This window comes from Carex rostrata, chromosome 7 (assembly GCF_964058835.1).
Source record: "Carex rostrata chromosome 7, lpCarRost1.2, whole genome shotgun sequence".
Classification (NCBI taxonomy): Eukaryota; Viridiplantae; Streptophyta; class Magnoliopsida; order Poales; family Cyperaceae; genus Carex; species Carex rostrata.
In genome coordinates this window covers 180,029-195,818 of record NC_135924.1, presented here as the reverse complement: position 1 = coordinate 195,818, position 15,790 = coordinate 180,029, and the positions used below count along the sequence as shown (strand labels likewise).

The 15,790-nt window shown below is 35.0% G+C and overlaps 1 protein-coding gene and 2 long non-coding RNA genes across 3 annotated transcripts; all 3 read right to left on the bottom strand.

Annotated features, from left to right (window-relative positions):
• Nucleotides 1-3,801: 3,801 nt before the first annotated feature.
• On the bottom strand, nucleotides 3,802-5,051 carry LOC144556456 (uncharacterized). Its single transcript, XR_013512458.1, has 5 exons — nucleotides 4,964-5,051; nucleotides 4,578-4,685; nucleotides 4,357-4,458; nucleotides 4,126-4,267; nucleotides 3,802-3,910 (listed from the first exon to the last, which is right to left on the bottom strand). It is a non-coding gene; the product is annotated as an uncharacterized LOC144556456 (long non-coding RNA).
• Nucleotides 5,052-7,989: 2,938 nt separating this feature from the next.
• Nucleotides 7,990-10,349, bottom strand: LOC144557370 (uncharacterized). The gene is made up of 4 exons (XR_013512638.1): nucleotides 9,879-10,349; nucleotides 8,974-9,366; nucleotides 8,224-8,297; nucleotides 7,990-8,131 (listed from the first exon to the last, which is right to left on the bottom strand). It is a non-coding gene; the product is annotated as an uncharacterized LOC144557370 (long non-coding RNA).
• A 992-nt stretch (nucleotides 10,350-11,341) lies between these two features.
• On the bottom strand, nucleotides 11,342-14,089 carry LOC144557331 (uncharacterized). The gene is made up of 4 exons (XM_078305898.1): nucleotides 13,948-14,089; nucleotides 13,340-13,465; nucleotides 12,123-12,533; nucleotides 11,342-11,729 (listed from the first exon to the last, which is right to left on the bottom strand). The coding sequence occupies exons 3-4, from the start codon at nucleotides 12,529-12,531 to the stop codon at nucleotides 11,716-11,718; spliced, it is 423 nt and encodes a 140-aa protein (XP_078162024.1). The 5' UTR covers nucleotides 12,532-12,533; nucleotides 13,340-13,465; nucleotides 13,948-14,089; the 3' UTR covers nucleotides 11,342-11,715.
• Nucleotides 14,090-15,790: the final 1,701 nt, after the last annotated feature.

Below are 15,790 nucleotides of genomic sequence, written 5' to 3'. Positions count from 1 at the left end.
CCTCAGATTCCTTCAAAATTCCACAAGAAAAGCCCTTAAACTGAAATACAACAAAAAGTGAAATCAGTTGAATGGGACGATAAAAGAGAAATAACTAACAAGTCACGGCCAAGTCAACTTTAGTTGACTTCTACGGGTCAGGTACCCAAAACTGCACATCTAATGAGATGCAAGCACACAGGCCACAAAATTCCTAAGCTATCTAATGCAATAGAAAGAAGGTACAAAAAAGTAAACAACAATAATTGAAACGTACATTTCATAAACTGTTACAAGAAGAATACCTGAATCAAACCAAACAGATTTGCAGTTTAGTTACCTTCAAAATCTATGTCATCAAGTTGACCTTCTCAGCTCAGCTGCAGCGGACTCCACCCTTCCAATACTCGCTCAGATTCCTTTAAAATTCCACAAGAAAAGCCCTTAAACTGAAATACACAAAAAAGTGAAATCAGTTGAATGGGACGATAAAACAGAAATAACTAACAAGTCACGGCCAAGTCAACTTTACTTGACTTCTACGGGTCAGGTACCCGAAACTTCACATCTAATGAGATGCAAGCACACAGGCCACCAATTCCAAAGCTATCTAATGCAATAGAAAGAAGGTACAAAAAAATAAACAACAATAATTGAAACGTACCTTTCATAAACTCTTACAAGAAGAATACCTGAATCAAACCAAACAGATTTGCAGTTTAGTTACCTTCAAAATCAATGCCATCAAGTTGTGCTTCTCAGCTCAGCTGCCGCGGACTCCTCCCTTCCAATACTCCCTCAGATTCCTTCAAAATTCCACAAGAAAAGCCCTTAAACTGAAATACAACAAAAAGTGAAATCAGTTGAATGAGACGATAAAACAGAAATAACTAACAAGTCACGGCCAAGTCAACTTTAGTTGACTTCTACGGGTCAGGTACCCGAAACTGCACATCTAATGAGAAGCAAGCACACAGGACACCAATTCCTAAGCTATCTCATGCAATAGAAAGAAGGGACAAAAAAGTAAACAACAATAATTGAAACGTACCTTTCATAAACTCTGACAAGAACAATACCTGAATCAAACCAAACAGATTTGCAGTTTAGTTACCTTCAAAATCAATGCCATCAAGTTGTGCTTCTCAGCTCGGCTGCCGCGGACTCCTCCCTTACAATACTCGCTCAGATTCCTTCAAAATTCCACAAGAAAAGCCCTTAAACTGAAATACAACAAAAAGTGAAATCAGTTGAATGGGACGATAAAACAGAAATAACTAACAAGTCACGGCCAAGTCAACTTTAGTTGACTTTTACGGGTCAGGTACACGAAACTGCACATCTAATGAGAAGCAAGCACACAGGACACCAATTCCTAAGCTATCTAATGCAATAGAAAGAAGGTACAAAAAAGTAAACAACAATAATTGAAACGTACCTTTCATAAACTCTGACAAGAAGAATACCTGAATCAAACAAAACAGATTTGCAGTTTAGTTACCTTCAAAATCAATGCCATCAAGTTGTGCTTCTCAGCTCAGCTGCCGCGGACTCCTCCCTTCGAATACTCCCTCAGATTCCTTCAAAATTCCACAAGAAAAGCCCTTAAACTGAAATACAACAAAAAGTAAAATCAGTTGAATGGCACGATAAAACAGAAATAACTAACAAGTCACGGCCAAGTCAACTTTAGTTGACTTCTACGGGTCAGCTACCCGAAACTGCACATCTAATGAGAAGCAAGCACACAGGACACCAATTCCTTAGCTATCTAATGCAATAGAAAGAAGGTACAAAAAAGTAAACAACAATAATTGAAACGTACCTTTCATAAACTCTGACAAGAAGAATACTTGAATCAAACAAAACAGATTTGCAGTTTAGTTAACTTCAAAATCAATGCCATCAAGTTGTGCTTCTCAGCTCAGCTGCCGCGGACTCCTCCCTTCCAATACTCGCTCAGATTCCTTCAAAATTCCACAAGAAAAGCCCTTAAACTGAAATACAACATAAAGTGAAATCAGTTGAATGGGACGATAAAACAGAAATAACTAACAAGTAACGGCCAAGTCAACTTTAGTTGATTTCTACCAGTCAGGTACACGAAACTGCACATCTATTGAGATGCAAGCACACAGGCCACCAATTCCTAAGCTATCTAATGCAATAGAAAGAAGGTACAAAAAAGTAAACAACAATAATTGAAACGTACCTTTCATAAACTCTGAAAGAAGAATACCTGAATCAAACCAAATAGATTTGCAGTTTAGTTACCTTCAAAATCAATGCCATCAAGTTGTGCTTCTCAGCTCAGCTGCCGCCGACTCCTCCCTTCGAATACTCACTCAGATTCCTTCAAAATTCTTCAAGAAAAGCCCTTAAACTAAAATACAACAAACAGTGAAATCAGTTGAATGGCACAATAAAACAGAAATAACTAACAAGTCACGGCCAAGTCAACTTTAGTTGACTTCTACGGGTCAGGTACCCGAAACTGCACATCTAATGGGAAGCAAGCACACAGGACACCAATTCCTTAGCTATCTAATGCAATAGAAAGAAGGTACAAAAAAGTAAGCCACAATAATTGAAACGTACCTTTCATAAACTCTTACAAGAAGAATACCTGAATCAAACCAAACAAATTTGCAGTTTAGTTACCTTCAAAATCTACGTCATCAAGTTGTGCTTCTCAGCTCAGCTGCAGCGGACTCCACCCTTCCAATACTCGCTCAGATTCCTTTAAAATTCCAAAAGAAAAGCCCTTAAACTGAAATACACATAAAAGTGAAATCAGTTGAATGGGACGATAAAACAGAAATAACTAACAAGTCACGGCCAAGTCAACTTTAGTTGACTTCTACGGGTCAGGTACCCGAAACTGCATATCTAATGAGATGCAAGCACACAGGCCACCAATTCCTAAGCTATCTAATGCAATAGAAAGAAGGTACAAAAAAGTAAGCCACAATAATTGAAACGTACCTTTCATAAACTCTTACAAGAAGAATACCTGAATCAAACCAAACAAATTTGCTGTTTAGTTACCTTCAAAATCTACGTCATCAAGTTGTGCTTCTCAGCTCAGCTGCAGCGGACTCCACCTTTCCAATACTCGCTCAGATTCCTTTAAAATTCCACAAGAAAAGCCCTTAAACTGAAATACACAAAAAAGTGAAATCAGTTGAATGGGACGATAAAACAGAAATAACTAACAAGTCACGGCCAAGTCAACTTTAGTTGACTTCTACGGGTCAGGTACCCGAAACTGCATATCTAATGAGATGCAAGCACACAGGCCACCAATTCCTAAGCTATCTAATGCAATAGAAAGAAGGTACAAAAAAGTAAACAACAATAATTGAAACGTACCTTTCATAAACTCTGACAAGAAGAATACCTGAATCAAACCAAACAGATTTGCAGTTTAGTTACCTTCAAAATCAATGCCATCAAGTTGTGCTTCTCAGCTCAGCTGCCGCGGACTCCTCCCTTCGAATACTCACTCAGATTCCTTCAAAATTCCACAAGAAAAGCCCTTAAACTAAAATACAACAAAAACTGAAATCAGTTGAATGGCACGATAAAACAGAAATAACTAACAAGTCACGGCCAAGTCAACTTTAGTTGACTTCTACCAGTCAGGTACACGAAACTGCACATCTAATGAGAAGCAAGCACGCAGGCCACCAATACCTAAGCTATCTAATGCAATAGAAAGAAGGTACAAAAAAGTAAACAACAATAATTGAAACGTACCTTTCATAAACTCTTACAAAAAGAATACCTGAATCAAACCAAACAAATTTGCAGTTTAGTTACCTTCAAAATCAATGCCATCAAGTTGTGCTTCTCAGCTCAGCTGCCGCGGACTCCTCCCTTCCAATACTCGCTCAGATTCCTTCAAAATTCCACAAGAAAAGTCCTTAAACTGAAATACAACAAAACGTGAAATCAATTGAATGGGATGATAAAACAGAAATAACTAACAACTCACGGCCAAGTCAACTTTAGTTGACTTCTACCGGTCAGGTACACGAAACTGCACATCTCATGAGATGCAAGCACACATGCCACCAATTCCTATGCTATCTAATGCAATAGAAAGAAGGTACAAAAAAGTAAACAACAATAATTTAAACGTACCTTTCATAAACTCTGACAAGAAGAATAACTGAATCAAACCAAACAGATTTGCAGTTTAGTTTCCTTCAAAATAAATGCCATCAAGTTGTGCTTCTCAGCTCAGCTGCCGCGGACTCCTCCTTTCAAATATTCGCTCAGTTTCCTTAAAAATGACACAAGAAAAGCCCTCAAATTAAAATAAAACAAAAAGTGAATTTAGTTGCATGGAATAATAAAATATAAATAACTAACAAGTCACGGAAAAGTCAGCTTTAACTGATTTCTACCGGCCAGGTACACTAAACTGCACATCTAATTGGAAGGAAGCACACATGCCAGCAATTCCTCAGCTATCTAATGCAATAGAGAAAAGTCAAAAAACAAAGTAAACAACAATAATTGAAACGTACCTTTTATAAAATATGGATAGAAGAACACCTGAATTAAACCAAACAAATTTGCAGTTTAGTTACCTTCAAAATCAATGCCATCAAGTTGTGCTTCTCAGCTCAGCTGCCGCGGAATCCTCCCTTCCAATACTCGCTCAGATTCCTTCAAAATTCTACAAGAAAAGCCTTAAACTGAAATACAACAAAAAGTGAAATCAGTTGAATGGGACGATAAAACAGAAATAACTAACAAGTCACGGCCAAGTCAACTTTAGGTGACTTCTACCGGTCAGGTAACCGAAACTGCACATCTAATGAGAAGCAAGCACACAGGACACCAATTCCTAAGCTATCTAATGCAATAGAAAGAAGGTACAAAAAAGTAAACAACAATAATTGAAACGTACCTTTCATAAACTCTTACAAGAAGAATACATGAATCAAACCAAACAAATTTGCAGTTTAGTTACCTTCAAAATCAATGTCATCAAGTTGTGCTTCTCAGCTCAGCTGCAGCGGACTCCTCACTTCCAATACTCGCTCAGATTCCTTTAAAATTCCACAAGAAAAAGCCCTTAAACCGAAATACAACAAAACGTGAAATCAGTTGAATGGGATGATAAAACAGAAATAACAAACAAGTCACGGCCAAGTCAACTTTAGTTGACTTCTACCGGTCAGTTACACGAAACTGCACATCTAATGAGATGCAAGCACACAGGCCACCAATTCCTAAGCTATCTAATGCAATAGAAAGAAGGTACAAAAAAGTAAACAACAATAATTGAAACGTACCTTTCATAAACTCTGACAAGAAGAATACCTGAATCACACAAAACAGATTTGCAGTTTAGTTACCTTCAAAATCAATGCCATCAAGTTGTGCTTCTCAGCTCAGCTGCCGCGGACTCCTCCCTTCGAATACTCGCTCAGATTCCTTCAAAATTCCACAAGAAAAGCCCTTAAACTGAAATACAACAAAAAGTGAAATCAGTTGAATGGGACGATAAAACAGAAATAACTAACAAGTCACGGCCAAGTCAACTTTAGTTGACTTCTACGAGTCAGGTACCGGAAACTGCACATCTAATGAGAAGCAAGCACACAGGACACCAATTCCTAAGCTATCTAATGCAATAGAAAGAAGGTACAAAAAAGTAAACAACAATAATTGAAACGTACCTCTCATAAACTCTAACAAGAAGAATACCTGAATCAAACCAAACAGATTTGCAGTTTAGTTACCTTAAAAATCAATGTCATCAAGTTGTGCTTCTTAGCTCACGTGCCGCGGACTCCTCTCTTGAAATATTCCCTCTGCTTTCTTCAAAATTCCGCAAGAAATGCCCTTAAATTAAAATACAACAAAAAGTGAAATCAGTTGCATGGGATGATAAAAAAGAAATAACTAACAAGTCACAGCCAAGTCAACTTTAGTTGACTTCTACGGGTCAGGTACACGAAACTGCACATCTAATGGGAAGGAAGCACACATGCCAGCAATTCCTCAGCTATCTAATGCAATAGAGAAAAGTCAAAAAAAAGTAAACAACAATAATTGAAACGTACCTTTTATAAAATATGGATAGAAGAATATCTGAATTAAACCAAACAGATTTGCAGTTTAGTTACCTTCAAAATCAATGCCATCAAGTTGTGCTTCTCAGCTCAGCTGCCGTGGACTCCTCCTTTCAAATATTCGCTCAGCTTCTTTCAAAATTTCACAAGAAAAGCCTTTAAACTAAAATACAACAAAAAGTGAAATCAGTTGAGTGGGATGATAAAACAGAAATAACTAACAGGTCACGACCAAGTCAACTTTAGTTGACTTCTACGGGTCAGGTACACGAAACTGCATATCTAATGAGAAGCAAGCACACAGGCCAGCAATTCCTAAGATATCTAATGCAATAGAAAGAAGGTAAAAAAAAGTAAACAACAATAATTGAAACGTACCTTTTATAAACTCTGACAAGAAGAATACATGAATCAAACCAAACAGATTTGCAGTTTAGTTACCTTCAAAATTAATGCCATCAAGTTGTGCTTCTCAGCTCAGCTGCCGCGGACTCCACCCTTCCAATACTCGCTCAGATTCCTTCAAAATTCCACAAGAAAAGCCCTTAAACTGAAATGCAACAAAACGTGAAATCAGTTGAATGGGATGATAAAACAAAAATAACTAACAAGTCACGGCCAAGTCAACTTTAGTTGACTTCTACGGGTCAGGTACCCGAAACTGCACATCTAATGAGAAGCAAGCACACAGGCCACCAATTCCTAAGCTATCTAATGCAATAGAAAGAAGGTACAAAAAAGTAAACAAAAATAATTGAAATGTACCTTTCATAAACTCTAACAAGAAGAATACCTGAATCAAACCAAACAGATTTGCAGTTTAGTTACCTTCAAAATCAATCCCATCAAGTTGTGCTTCTCATCTCACGTGCCACGGACTTTTCCCTTGAAATATTCCCTTTGCTTCCTTCAAAATTCTGCAAGAAATGCCCTTAAATTAAAATACAACAAAAAGTGAAATCAGTTGCATGTGATGATAAAACAGAAATAACTAACAAGTCACGGCCAAGTCAACTTTAGTTGACTTCTACGGGTCAGGTACACGAAACTGCACATCTAATGAGAAGCAAGCACACAGGCCACCAATTCTTAAGCTATCTAATGCAATAGAAAGAAGGTACAAAAAAGTAAACAACAATAATTGAAACGTACCTTTCATAAACTCTGACAAGAAGAATACCTGAATCAAACCAAACAGATGTGCAGTTTAGTTACCTTCAAAATCAATGCCATCAAGTTGTGCTTCTCAGCTCAGCTGCCGCGGACTCCTCCCTTCCAATACTCGCTCAGATTCCTTCAAAATTCCACAAGAAAAGCCCTTAAACTGAAATACAACAAAAAGTGAAATCAGTTGAATGGGATGATAAAACAGAAATAACTAACAGGTCACGGCCAAGTCAACTTTAGGTGACTTCTACCGGTCAGGTACACGAAACTGCACATCTAATGAGAAGCAAGCACAAAGACCACCAATTCCTAAGCTATCTAATGCAATAGAAAGAAGGTACAAAAAAGTAAACAACAATAATTGAAACGTACCTTTCATAAACTCTGACAAGAAGAATACCTGAATCAAACCAATCAGATTTGCAGTTTAGTTACCTTTAAAATCAATGCAATCAAGTTGTGCTTCTCAGCTCACGTGCCGCGGACTCCTCCCTTGAAATATTCCCTCAACTTCCTTAAAAATGACACAAGAAAAACCCTTTAATTAAAATACAACAAAAAGTGAATTCAGTTGCATGAGATGATAAAACAGAAATAACTAACAAATCACGGTCAAGTCAGCTTTAGCTGACTTCTACCGGTCAGGTGCACGAAACTGCACATCTAATGGGAAGCAAGCACACAGGCCAGTAATTCCTTAGCTATCTAATACAATAGAAATAATGTAAAAAAAAAAGTAAACAACATGGCATATAATTAATGTAGTAATGATACTTGAGTAACCTAGAATTATATGATACAAGAAAATTACAAATCAATGTATACCTGGAAGATGACCAACTTCGCATCATATCTCTGTCCCATTTTTTTAAATATTGAGCCAAAAGAGCAATCTGCTGAATCAGAAAAAAAATATTTACTTGACTTAAAAGGAAAAAAAAATGCTTCCCCGACTTGCAAACTAAAACTAATACAAAGGACGTACCACTCGAGAAGAGATGACATTCAATTGACAAGGCCTATTCAAGGTAATCAACTTCACATTGGCAAATTCTTCACCTAGTATAACATACGGATAGCAATTAGAGCAATTAGAAGTTAATCACATTGAATCATAGGGTGCAACCTAAATTGAGTTGTCGAATTTACATTTGTTTTATCGCTTCTTGAATTTATATTTGAATCATACGGTGCAATTAGAGCAAATTCTATTCGTTTTATCACTTATTGGCTGATATTTATTTAGCATAGGGTGCAAATAATCTAAATTGAGTTGTTGAATTTAAATTGATTTATACTATGTAAAAGTGCCAAAATTTTGAGTCAGTAATAATTTCTAATTACTAGTAAATGAAAATACAATATAATGTACCTTACTCTATGGTCATAGGTTCAGATTGAAGACTGAAAAGATTAGTTGTTCAAGCTATTAAACAAATTTATAGAAGTTATTAAAATATTTATAAAATTAGCATTTGTTGAAAAAAAATATAAAACATAAACTTTATCTTTACCTGAAATCTCAATGTCCTTTATAACAAGTACAAATATTTAAAAAATATATTAATTACCTAAGAGAAGTATGGGAAAGAGATAAGATAAAAAGGATCAGTACAAATTCCAATAGCAAATTAGTTCTAAAAGGAAGCAAAACCGATTGTGAAATGTATCTGTACCAGCCATTTTTTTTTACCTAATTGAACTACACTTAACAGAATTTGTTCAAAAATCTTACTAACTAGATGCATGCCTCGCTTTGCTTCGGTATCGGGTGTTGAGGCGAAAAAGAAAAATAAAAGATAGTTAGAAAGCGAGAACAATTGTACTGAGATATAACTAAAACTATATCACAAAGTATTAGATTATTATGCTACCTGAGATAAATTAACATCAACTTATCAGTTGTGTTTGGAATTGGAAGATGGATAAGCACTATGCTATATTGCTATGAGATAGCATGCTAACTTTTGTTACTATACTGCCAAACACAACTATTTTGTACAATGTTTTATCAAAAATGATTTCAAGTGTTTTGAACACAACAATATTTCCAATTAACAAAATATGTGAAATTGTTTGTATGATGATACAATATTCACTTTCTTCTCTTGCTTTGCTCCTTTTACTGCTGTAAAATGGAGAAATAAACGTGTTAGTTTGTTTTGTGGAGTGCAAGTAATGTAACAGGATATTTGGATTTTAGCATGCTTTTAATATTTGTATAAAATGTGTTTGTTTCCTTTTTATGCCTTGGTTGTGGAAGTACAACAAATGTTGAATAAGTGTGTACGAATATAGTGAACTATCATATCATTATGCTAATGGTGTTGCTATTGCTTTGGCTAAGCAAAATGCAAAGTAAAAATGGTACCATAGTTTGAAGGTTATTTCTGTCAACAAAAATTTCACAGAAAGCATTATGTTTTTACAATTAATATCAAATTTCATTTCAGTGAATGTCAAAAGAAAAGTGCCATGAAGGAAATTGGTTCACATTTTTTTTTTAAATAAATAATTGGTGCATGTAAGAACATAAATTCCTATTTGGCCTATTTTCATTTTAAGAAAAGCATAAGAGTGAAGAAAGGGAAATAAACCAGAGAGTTGTATTTTAAACAAAATGAATATAAGCAAGTATACCTTGTAGTTTGCTGTACTTGATCAGATATCAAATGGCTTTCTGGTGGTCTATTAAATAGATAAACTTTCTGATTGCCCCCCTGTTGGAAAGAGAATTGTCACGGAGGAAGTTGGTTGATGTTCTTTCTTTTCCATGTATCAAAGAAAAGAGTGTATGCCATTTCCTATTTCGAATTCAAAAAGTCTTCAGTTAGTCATGAAAGATATGTCTAATCTGGTTTAACATAGACTTGCCCAGTATAGACTTGTTACACATAAACCCCTATGTGGGCTATATTTTATTTTTTAAGTATAAGAATAAAAAAGGGAAATAAATTAAAACATTTGTTTGATTTGTTTATAGCAGTCCTATGCTCCATTTCCTTGTGTTCCTATTGTGGTCTACAATGTTTTGTTGCTTTGTTCTGTAGGCTCTCTATCGAATCGGGTATTACAACGAACAGTTAATGTGCAAGGAGTAAGAAATTTCAATAAATGAATAAAGTGCATAAGAAAATGAAAGAAAAACAATTACCTACGTGACCTCTTGAACCGCCATTAACCCAAAATAAAAAGGCCTAACCTACCCAACTGGTCCAATTGCAAATAGGGCAAGGCACAGAGTTGGAAATTGTAACTTTGCAGGCGAATGACCTCGCATGGAAAAAGCATAAGAGAAGAAAAAAATTTTGAGCAAAATCAATGAAACCCTAAATTGGGCGACATAAGAGAGGCAAACAATAAGAAACAAAAATACCTTAAGATAGAATAGCAATATAGAGGAGAGAAAATTGCACAATGGTTCAACTGCTAGCAGTAGTGAACAACTGGCCTAAGCGACTCTTGTGGAAGCAATATTGTAAACCATGATCCTAATCAGCTGATTAAAAAAAATGCAACAATAGATTTCAGAAATCTTACCAATAGAGCAAGTAAAGGTCAGCGAGAACACGACTATGCTGAAGGAGAAGAGAGGTAGACCTTTGGAATTGTTGGGCTAGCGAGAGTGTCGATGACTAAGCTGAAGGACGAGAGAAGTAAAGCTTTAGTAAATAACAGAAATCAAAAGAATAATATTCAAGATCATTAGATTAGAAAATCACATCAGACCAGTCAACATCATACCAGGTTTAAGATTGAATGTTCGAGATTCTGAAAATGTAGGAATAATACAATATTGTTATAAATAGATGTGCAACAGAAGGAAAAGGTCCACTAATTGAATGTTAAATTAAAATAAAATTATCCTCTCAAGTTTCAAACATTTCATCTGACCTACCCATTCTGCTTGTTTTACATTTCATCATTTTTGGTACTTCTCTATGCATGTCCTTTAAAAAATCGATAATTAGACAGTGTTTTTCATTGCTTAAGGTTATATACGCTGGTATGGTCCTCAAAGCAGGATAACAAAAAAGCAGTACATTCATGGTGCAAAAAAAATGAAAAAAAAATGAAAAAATTGGATATTTACCCCAATGGTACAGGCCCAACGCACAGTGTGAAACATGACATAGCAGGCATCTGAAATAATAACATTAGATCATGTCATAAAATTGGTACAGTGATATTATGAAATTTTGGTCCTGTCGACTAGATCTCCAAATAACTAACTCTATCAAATAGTATAAATTCAATGGAAAGTCTCTTACCTTTTGAATTGCTCTCATCATCAACTTTGCTTGATTGTGCAATGGATGCCTTCATTTTTAGCTCAACAAAGGAGATTGGTAAACTCTCCAACAGAGACGAATCAAGGAGGTTGCTAGCAAGGGACCAGACCCCACCTACCCTATATTGTTCAATCAGAAGAGGTTAACTGCACATGTCACCCCTCAATTGGTTGTTGTGCTTGTTTTCAGCTCTTTTCACCTGGACAGTCAAGGCACAGATCATGAGAGATTTTTTAAATTGTTCAAACAAAGGAAACCTTTTTACCCCTGGCCTGATATAGACAGTGGTGCAGCCCCAAGTGTATTATTCTTATTCCAAACCCGTCCTGACAAACATTGTAGCTATCTGCACCATTTGTACATTTCTAGCTTTCTCATTTTATAAAATTTAACATTTTTGCAAATTAAAGAAGATTCAATTTGTTTATACTTCTCTGCTTGTTAGTGACACTCTCAAGAAACAACATGTGCTTTACAGCTTTTTTCTAGAAGTGAATCTATGCTACACTGTATAATTACCATATGTACATGCATTAAGGTATGTAGTATTATTAGAATTATGACATCATTAACAAAATTCTGAGCATAATACCATAATTCAACTTCTCTCTTCCATGCGGAATACCAGATTGAGCATAATACATGCATTCCACCTTTGGAACCTCATACTGGATGTTGATACCAGATTGAGCATTTAAACTTTCCCTGCGCACAGTGTCATGCAACTGGTGTAATAAAAAGGTATGTAGTACAGTTGGGCTTTCAAGCCAATCAGCCCAGGAATCTGGAAAATCTGCAAGATTACTTAAATTGGGCATATTCTTCATTAGTTTGGCTATGGCAACTTTATTGATAAACCCGGGATGGGTTTTATATGGACCCTCTTCATAGGTCTGATCAGTGGGTGTTGTTGGAGTGCTTTCTTTTGACATAGAGCCAGTGGATGTGCTGGGTGATGCTGGTCCAATACGAAACAAGTGTATATCCTTATCTAGATCCATTTCTGCACAAGGAGAAAGAACAATCAATTAGTAAAACATGTTCAAAATTACAAGTTTAAAGAGATATTCAGCATGCAAGATTAACAAAAGATTTTCGGAAGATACCAAAAAGAGAAAGATCAGTTTTGGCTTCATGCAGCACACATACTATAGAATAAAAACATTGCTGCATAGGGTTAGTGTGCTGCATGAAGCAAAAACTACTCCGTTAAAATTTTTACCCGAAAAAACCCTGCTTCATTATGAAATCTTGGTTCGTTCAAGATTTTCAAGAATTAAGGAAATGAAGAGAGAAACAAACTAAAAGATTTTAGAAAGAGAAATGGAATTTGTATTTCCTTTTTGAATGAATTTACAAGTGTCTCTGTCTGCTATTTATAGCATATTACAATCCCTCTTAACCTCTGTACTAACCTTGATTACAACTCCTAGCTCTGGTTTACATAGTAAAAAAGAAAGATATCTATAGAGTTGTATATTATTTTTTCAGTAAAAGTTCCATATAACCAGAATTGCAGCTCTCTGCAATAATTACTAGGAATGCCGAACAAGGATATATAGATTCCGATATATAGAAGTAAATGACCATTAATTACAAGGATATATTTGATCTTTTGATAGTGATTTTCAGCTTTCAGCACCATTATAACAAAAACTTATCATGCATTAGTAAATGAGAGAAAGAAAAACAAAGATTTCCAAAAGATACCAAAAGAGAAAGAACAAAAAAAATAAACTGCTTCATTATGAAATCTTGGTTCGTACAAGATTCAAGAATTAAGGAAACAAAAAGGAGAGATGAACATACCATAGCTCCTGAGCGTATCAGGATTACTGAGGATACGACCAGTGTGAATCAAACATTGCTCATCAGAGGGTATGCCGGTCTGGTCGACTAATGCCTGCTTCAACTGTTCGACCGTCTGATCAAGCTCTGTTTGTATGGAAATTTTGTTAATGATGTCAGAAATGAGCATAATACCAGATTGAATGTATAATTACCATAATACAGCTTTTTTTTATAATTTTGTTAATGATGTCAGAATTCCTTTTCTCTATCAACTATGTAGGGCTTAAGGTCAGTATATCAATGAAATCTTCTTCAATTTAGAATTTTCATATGAGAAAGTTGTTTTTATCTAGTTTTGAATGAGATTTAGTGAGAAAAATGATAAGAGCATCAAGTGAAAAGGAGAGAATAAAAACAGAAATAAACATGGCATTAATAGGAAGCTTTTATATCAATATCAGCAATGTTACCGCTTACCACCGTGACTATTATTTCGACTAGCTTAACAAATAGACCGGTTTATACGGTTCTACATCAATATCAGCTTAACAACTGAACTAATTTCTAAGAGATGGAGAGAGAGAGAGATCAGTTCCTGCCAACATTTTCAAAGAGAGAGAGGATACCTACTGTGGAGGAGATGAGTGAAGGGAGCTCGGAGGCGGCGGTGGAGCGGAGGCAGAGGATGGGACCACCGGAGAGGAGGAAGAGAGAACGCGGAGAGAGGAGAGCATGGCCTTTGGACAGATCGGTGGAGGAAAGGGGTTGTTATTTGGTCCGATTTGGGAAAGAGAGTTCGGGATTGAAGGACAGGAGACAAGATTCGAGAGCTGCTCCAAGCGGAGGAAGAAGACACTATTTATTTTACTGTAGCACGCCATCAACTATTAAGTATATAGAATAGATTTCCTTTCCATTTACAGAAAAAGATCTCAAAAGATGGCGATATCTCAAAAACAGAATATTTGTTATAAATGATGTGGATTCGATTTAATTTGATCTGGCGTGTAGAGCAAGCCACCAACATCAGCTCACTTTTATTTCACTAACAAACGGAATTCAGTAAAAATGTGTATCGTTTGTAAAATAAAATTTATAAATGTAAGCTCACGTGCCAGCTATGTATCCGAAATTTTTGTTCATATCATTTAATAAAAAAAACATCTTTGAAATTGAGGAATTCTAAAAATATCCAGACTGCCAATTCAATCTGCAGCACTATTTTTAGAGAGCACAGATTGAATTAGAGGCCTCCAAAAACCCTAAATATCATTATATTATAATATATTTTTGAATTTTTAGAGGGGCCTCCAATTAAACTTGCAGCCCTGTCCGAATGGGACTGCAGATTGAATTGGTGGCCCGGGTATTTTTATAATTCTCCAAAAAATGTGGTTTTTTGGTTAATTTGTTTTTTTGGAATATGGTATAACTAAAAATTTCGGTGCATAATTGCTTTAAGAAAAATATAATAATCATCTTAAATTCATCTTTTTCATATCATATACATACCCTAAAAGCTTCAGACGGTCATTATTATGGCATCGTGTGTATATATATATATATATATATATATATATATATATATATATATATTCATAATCACATTGTGTAGTTTCTATTATCATTCTTACTCTGATTTTTTTTTACCACGATCACCTCAGGCACATTCTTTTTTTTTTAAATATCAAAATAAAAGACACCCTCACAAAGATTTTCATTCATTTTCAAAGTTCAATTAATGACGTAGAAAATATAAATAATAGTAAATTAGAAAGAGAATATGATAATTAAGTTTAGTGGATTGTTAGTATATATATATATATATATCACCTGAGCACATATCTTGTTTATAAGTGGATCATTGAATACTCTTTTTGTCTAATTAATAAAATATTAATGAATATTTTATGTTGATAGGAGCCTTAATATTTCTATCATTGGTAATTGCTACAAAGATTCTGAACGTACTGATGTGATTATTTGCAATAGAAAAATAAAAGTACTGATAGCACACAGACAGGTGCGCCATTAAATATTATTAAGCTCAAAAATTAGTTGGATTTATTTCACACGGCAAACTCAAACTATTGAAACTAATCTATTTGGTGAATGATGTGTTTATATGTAAAATTTATAATTATACTTTTGAACTAATTTAGTATAAAATCAAGTAATAAATAAATATATCAAATTTAACTTATAAATTTTCTTCTTTATACCGCTTGATTTTATACTAAATTAATTCGAAAATTAAAAATTTTCATGTAAGTATGTCATTTATAAAGTAGATCGGTGAGTAAAATTTAACTTGTTGACAAAAAAAATCAAAACTGAAACACCAAATTGTAAAATGCATGTATTATTGAATGTCCTTCAAACAATGAGTGGAGTGGTCTGATGGTATTTGGTCTAATGTTCGATCTGAACAGTTTGATTTGCATTAAGATTTATCGGATTGATTTTGAA

Bases quoted from the DNA above. Each gene is read 5' to 3' on its own strand.
- LOC144557331 (XM_078305898.1), bottom strand. From the start codon at position 12,531: ATGGATCTAGATAAGGATATACACTTGTTTCGTATTGGACCAGCATCA.